Source organism: Electrona antarctica (assembly GCF_951216825.1).
Source record: "Electrona antarctica genome assembly, chromosome: 2".
Classification (NCBI taxonomy): domain Eukaryota; kingdom Metazoa; phylum Chordata; class Actinopteri; order Myctophiformes; family Myctophidae; genus Electrona; species Electrona antarctica.
Window position 1 is genome coordinate 47,999,051 of NC_136807.1, and position 7,393 is coordinate 48,006,443.

The window sequence follows — 7,393 nt, forward strand, 5'->3', positions numbered from 1 at the left end:
CCCCATCTCTCTCCCCATTTCCTGTCAGCCTACTGTCTGTCCCTCCATAAAAAAAATATAAAATAAAGGCGAAAGCCACAAACAAACATAAAAAAAGAATAAAAAGAATACATAACAATCTATGATCGTGGTTCTCAAAGTGAGGTCCAGGGACTATCTGGGTTACTATCTGGGTCTGTAACTCTTGAGAGTGTACAAATGGAACCAAATGGACCCTTTGGTTCCATTCCTCCATGAGTTATGGAGGTTCTTGAAATTAAAAGGTTTGAGAACCACTGAAGTAGAAATAAATAAAGAAAACCCATTAACAATAATGCAGCTCCATGTTAGTAAAATAATAACATAAATTGTACAGCCGTAATATAAAACAGTAGAGCAACATCAATTCAAAACATTACTGTAAATGAAAACTCATGTGATAAATCACATGGTATCGGCAGCTTTTACGATGTTGGAAACAACTCTAGCACACACTGTGCACATTTGATGTATTTTCAATTTTCATACAACGTGTGTCTGCGTGGATAGGTTACATGGCTACAGTTCTTAACCCATTTTGTGCGGGAACCCCTTAAGGTGTTAGCATGATGTTATGCTTTAGCTATTGAAAAATAGCAGATCTACAAGCTCATAGCGCGCCACCGAGTGGCGCGCTACGAGCTTGTAGGTCTGCTATTTTTGAAAAATCGAAGAACGACTGACATAGAAACATAGCTTTTTCAGAAAACTGTCAGGATGTACAAGACATTTTTAGAATCTGATCTCAGGTCAAAATGGGTTAACAATGTGTCTGCGTGGATACGTAGGTTACATGGCTACAGTTCTTAACGACGTGTGTCTGCGTGGATAGGTCAAGCCCACAGAACGGCAGGGCAATGTTGAAGCCAGCCACGGTAGTGGTCAAAACTGCTACTGTATAGGCGGGCTGGGCCAGAGGTTAAATTCATGAATGAATCGTGATGTATCATGTACAGTATAGGACGTGACAGCGCGAGGGGTACTATCATGGGAGCCAACCAATCATATCGACGATCGAGGGGTAATACCCGGAGCAACTTCCATTTAACCCATTTTGACCTGAGATCAGATTCTAAAAATGTCTTCTACATCCTGACAGTTTTCTGAATAAGCTATGTTTCGATGTCAGTCGTTCTTCGATTTTTCAAAAATAGCAGACCTACAAGCTCGTAGCGCGCCACTCGGTGGCGCGCTACGAGCTTGTAGATCTGCTATTTTTCAATAGCTAAAGCATAACATAATGCTAACGCCAAAAGGGGTTAATAGCGGGGGGGCGGGGCTGTCGCTCCTCATCGGCTCTCGAGATATGTTATAACTATGAGATAGGTGCATGGCTATACTCCTGTCCTCTTATGTAAGTCTTGGTGTATTTTTCTTTTCTTACAGTGTGTGTCGGCGTGGATAGGGTACATGGCTACGGTCCTCTTATGCAAGTCTTCATCTGCGTTTCCATGCTCGGCCTCCCACTGGTTGGCAGACTTGTAGCTGTCACAGGAGCCGTACACGCAGCATTGGTAGGCATAGGGCATCTCCACCACCCTGCATGGGAGGGGGGGGGGCACAGAACAGAACATGCACTGCGGTGAGATGGGCTGAAAAGAATACTGGAATGTTATCGTTGCTGTCGGGAAGACACCTCTCGTCTCCATTATTTTAACCCATCCGGGGCGGGAACCCCTTTTGGTGTTTTAACCCATTTTGACCTGGGAACGATTCTATAAATGTCTTGACAGTTTTCTGAAAAAGCTATGTTTCTATGTCAGTCGTTCTTTGATTTTTCAAAAATAGCAGACCTACAAGCTCGTAGCGCGCCACTCGGTGGCGCGCTAGGAGCTTGTAGATCTGCTATTTTTCAATAGCTAAAGCATAACATAATGCTTACACCAAAAGGGGTTCCCGCCCAAAATGGGTTAAGCATTATGTTATACTTTAGCTATTGAAAAATAGCAGATCTACAAGCTCATACGAGCTTGTAGATCTGTTATTTTTGAAAAATCGTGAAAATGTAGCACAAATCTTTGAATATACTGTATATGATTTCAGAGCAAATGTTTTTAACTCAAATCTTTGCATCTGGGGGGTCCCTGGAACAAGATATTTTCAGATGGGGGTTGGTGGTTAATTTCATATCATTTCTGGGGTCCTTGACATGAAATAGACATTTTGGGATTTAGAAGACATTTTTTTAGATCGACCTCAGGTCTAAATGGGTTAAACTTTCGTGTTTTTTTCTAAATGGGTTAAACTTTCGTGTTTTTTTCTAAATGGGTTAAACTTTCGTGTTTTTTCCCCCCGTAAATGAACACCCTTCATAATCATACTACAACGTCACACGAAACCATCAAAAGTAACCACAGCATAGGCGCCAGAGAGGGGTCCATTTGGGTCTGAATATCCCTACACTACTGGTCTATTTATTTATTTAGCCCGACCTGGGGTTGGCGGTCTCTCACCGTTCCTATTTGGTTGCGCAATCGTCGTCGTGTATTGGCTGCCGCTGCATGCTTGCCTCTCGCCGCAATGACTATTCTGGCTACTGTATATGGGTCATTCTCACGAAACATTGGTTTTCAAGATTTCATCGTGCAAATTTTCAAAACACTTTTATTAAGGAATTTCTTTTTTAAGCATTATTAACAAGGTCTTAAGTATTTGGGAATATTAATTTAAAAATATTTAATGACAATTTAACACCTTTTTTAGCATATTTTCCAAAACGTGTCCATAGAAAATATCATTACCGCAACAGTCTGAAAACGGCAAGAGCATTAGGAAAGATAATCATTTTGAAAAAAAAAATTATGGATTATTAACAGTAATGCACATGTTACTTAAACTGTGAAATAATATACATTTGTAAATTATCATTTTTATCAGAATTTGATTGATTTGTCTCATTACCGCAACACCTTTCATAATTTACAACCCAATATGTTAGATATTTCATTGAAACCTGATTTGTTTTCAAAATGATATGGCAATCCTGAAAGAACATAATATATAGATTCTACACATGTATTTATAAACAAAGTTATATGTTTCCATGTATTAAAATAACGTTAAATAAACACCTGTATATAGCCAAGCCTACAGTACGTGCAGTAACTGCAGTTGATCTCTATAGTCTCGACTCTCCATCTCAAATATTGTCCCCTCACTTTTGACGTCTCGACGGCGCCACTGAATCCACATCTGTTTTTTAAATTTTGAATCCTGAAAATATTTCGACATAATATGAGGTTTCCACGCGACAGAGACCATATGGTACTACTCAAGTATACCGTTACTTGACTTCAATATTATTTTAGTAGAAGTACCGTTACTTGACTTAAATATTACTCAAGTAGAAGTACGGTAGGACAACTTGTTTTTGAAACTGCTCAATAAGTACACGTGCAAAATGATCTCTTTTGAAGGATACTCGGTAATGTTTATTGTGGGTCTTTGTGTCTCCATAGGGAACCACTGCCGGTCATCAGGTTATTGGCTTTGGAATGCGACATAAACTCGAGTCTTTCAAGATTCAAGTCTCCATGGGGTGAGTAATCGATAGGAAAACAAAGTCCAGGTCCATAGGGACCGAAACCTACCTGCATCTGAACGAAGTGGATGTGCCAATATTTCCTTTGCATAGAATATAGCATTTTTTACCTTTTTAATAGTGAACCTTTTGTGGTATAATACACACATAAAAGGCAACACTTGTTTTATGGCATTTCTTTGGCCATTTAATTGAATTGTAAGCTTTCAGCAGCACTCTTCCATCACATAGGCCTACAGATGATTTGCCTGCATCCCACTAAATAGGAATTCTGATCCATATCAAAGAATTACATTCTTTCCGGTTAGTTTTGATTATACTGCTGGAGTGAGAACACAAGAATGATGTTATAATTATGATATTTTATTAAACAAGCAGATGGCATGTTTACGTCTTCTAGTTCCTCCTAGCTATCTGTTATCGTGTAAGACTTTTAATCTGTTTCCATGAATTCTTTATTGTAAACAGCTGTTCAATTTAAACTCTTAAGTTTCAGCCCAGAGTGGGCTGGGTTTTGCATTTTCAAAGTACCTTTTCCCATTGCTCAACCTGCTTGATAGCTAACTCATTTCACATTCCGCATTATATTGTTTGATGATTTAATGGTTTGGCAAATCAAACGATTTTTGTCCTCAAAGACCCTTCTGCTCACGAAGAAGAGGGCCTGCACGAATAACCCAAATATTGACATTTTATTCCCATTATTTCCAGTTATTTCTCATGAATTCCCGTTAATTCCCATGGCAAAGTTCCACCTTGAATATTCCCGCGATATTGATATTAACCGCCCAAGACTACTACTTGTGTAATTAGTTATTAACACCCCTGGCAACGAGACATGGCACCCAGAACAGAAATGATTGCCACCCCTTCAGGACATTTCGGGGAACTTTGAGCTCCATGAACCTGGGGTTATAGGATGAAACTCAGCAGCACATCCGTGTCGCCCCTTATTACAGGAACATCGGAAATGCCACAGGGCGGCGGTATCTATTTCTGTTGCACCTGAAATCCATCCCTGAAACATCTCGTGTCGTGACAGGAGCTAAAAACTTCGGTCAGTATTATTATTCCTGAGCTTCCAAAGTGGCATTTTGCGGTGTGTATGTTTGTGTGCATAACCCATTCTGGGCGGGAACCCCTTTTGGTGTTAGCATTATGTTATGCTTTAGCTATTGAAAAATAGCAGATCTACAAGCTCATAGCGCGCCACCGAGTGGCGCGCTACGAGCTTGTAGATCTGCTATTTTAAAAAAATCGAAGAACGACTGACATGGAAACATAGCTTTTTCAGAAAACTGTCAGGATGTAAAAGACATTTTTAGAATCTGATCTCAGGTCAGAATGGGATAATATACAGGGACGGTCCGGATGTGTGCAGGTTGGAGGTGTGAAGTGGTGATTTACCCAGGGTTCCATTTCAAGACTTGTGTGCGCGTCTAGGTCACGTTGTCATCGCTGCGGGATAGCCTGCCATCTCCGATTTGAAACCCAACCACTCTTTTTTCGACTCGACTGACTCTTGCTTCACCCTATACTACCTGGGGCCCTAGGGGGATGCTAATCGCTGTGACGAGAACGAGCTTGCACCATAAACCAAAGCTTTGTTGGTTGCCCGGAGTTCAGGGATGGCTTGCAGGTATACAGTTCAGCGAGTCTGGTTTACACGCCTCTCTGGCTCTCTTTGTTGTTTTGAGGACAGTTTGTTGAGGATTGCAAGGAGGAAGGGAACAATAATTCAACAGATGGATGGAAAGGGTGGAGTGATCGCCCTGCTGGGTGGAGCGGAGCGCTTCGATGTTCATGTGCCTGCCAGCGTGTTAGTATACAGGCCCCGAGCGGCCAATGGGGGGAGGGGGGCGAGCTGAAAGTACAACCTGTCAGGCAACACACCTGTGCTTTGTGAGTTTGTACAGATGTACCTGCGTGTTGTTACGGTTGAAATCATCGTATACTACTGCGGTGTCTTGTCTTTTGACTGACGTTTCGTCTCCGCTGCCAACGACTAGTTGCCTCATTTTCCAGAAATAGAAGATTATTAATCTTGCTGTTTGTGACATACTCGTATGACATGAGCCTTTTGTGTGTGTGTGAGAGAAAGGTCGTATATTGTGAAAGAACAGATGTGTGTGTGTGTGTGTGTGTGTGTGTGTGTGTGTGTGTGTGTGTGTGTGTGTGTGTGTGTGTGTGTGTGTGTGTGTGTGTGTGTGTGTGTGTGTGTGTGTGTGTGTGTGTGTGTGTGTGTGTGTGTGTGTGTGTGTGTGTGTGTGTGTGGTTACCTCATCCGGGGGAAGTGCTCAGGGCTGAGGGGCTCATACAGCTCCATGTTGCCCCTCAGCTTGAGGTGGGTGAGACTTCCCAAACCTCCGACTGGAACGGAGCTGAGACGATTCTCTGTCAGATCCCTGTATGAGAGGACGAGAGACATTGAGAGAGAGACAGAGAGAGAGAGGAGGAGGAGGAGGAGGAGGAGGCAGGTCAGGGCAAGTCGACGTTTACAATAGCCTTTTGAAAAGAGCCATTCTTCCAACAGTATTTTGATTGCGGATATCGCCGAGGGGTCATCTGCTGTAACAATAAGACGCAGGTTGTTTTTTCTTCTTTTAGATGTTTTAGAAAGCGTCCAAAGAAAGGCGAGTTTTATGAGATCCCCCCTCCAGATAGCAGCGTTTCCTTTAGATTTAGTGTATCTGCTTGTTTAGCTAAGCATAGTTTATCCAGTCTTCACACACTGATGCCGTTTGTATTGGCAGGGCCTGAGACGAGTTCTGCACGGCCACACAGACGAGCTTTTCAAATGGCAAAATGACATATCATCGTGCTCTTCTGTAGTGTCGGCCAAGGACAACAGCGCGTGGCACGTACACACATTCAGGTACACGGAGTGTTTGTGTAAGAACAGGGCAAGGACATAAAGCTTAACTTTGATTAAAGATACAGGACTCCCAATGTACCCCCTTGAGGAAAAGAGATGTGTGTACACACTCATGATGATTAGGGTTGTTGTGACCCGGGGAACGGGGAAGAACTGTAAGAACCAAGATCAAACTTCGTGGAACCGGAATCGGTTCCATCACATTTGGAAGGAGTGGACAGGAGGTTCTCTCTTCCTAGTATTTGTTGGGACTGGACATTTACGGGGTGATTCGTACTCGGCTGCGTGCCAATGACGTGCACCGGAAATAGCAATTTTTAGATGTGCTATTTTCGGTGTGCGATGCGACGTGCATGAAGTATAAGGCCCTATACTGTACATCACGCAACAACATCGAAATAAAAAAAATCGTTGGCTCTGAAAGAATATATATTCAAAGATTTGTGCCGCATTTTTACGATTTTTCAAAAATAGCAGACCTACAAGCTACTACGAGCTTGTAGATCTGCTATTTTTCAATAACTAAAGTATAACATAATGCTTATAGTTAAAACCATAGATATATATAAACTCTAGATAGCTCACCCGCGCTGCTGGCCAATGGAGAGCGACGTCGTTACGTGGCAGCCATCTTACCTCGGGCCACATAACATTGTGTCTATGGGGCATGTACTCTTAAATGACCATAACTTGCTCAATTTTCAACCGATTTTCAAACGGTTTGGTATGTTATAAACGTCAGAGACGTCCGCATACTTATATGCTTTTATACGACGTTCGTATAAAAAAAGAAAATTAAGCAGATGACAACGTTGACAACGTTTGTAATAAACCAACCCGTTTGTAAATCCGTCAAGATTTGAGCGAGTTATGACTGTTTCTGTTTGAGCTGCCATTGAACATACTGTACTGTAGCCCCGAAGTATGATGGCTGCCGGGTGAACGACATCAGAAACTCC

The 7,393-nt window shown here is 42.1% G+C and overlaps 1 protein-coding gene across 1 annotated transcript in view; it reads right to left on the reverse strand.

The window, feature by feature from the left end:
- lgr6 (leucine-rich repeat containing G protein-coupled receptor 6) overlaps positions 1-7,393 on the reverse strand; it is a gene marked incomplete at its 5' end in the record, with an annotated part of 44,709 nt that overhangs the window by 5,031 nt on the left and 32,285 nt on the right. The window contains 2 exons of the mRNA XM_079493692.1: positions 1,403-1,557; positions 5,839-5,964. Coding sequence (XP_079349818.1) covers positions 1,403-1,557; positions 5,839-5,964 — 281 coding nt within the window. The remainder of the gene's footprint in view (positions 1-1,402; positions 1,558-5,838; positions 5,965-7,393) is intronic.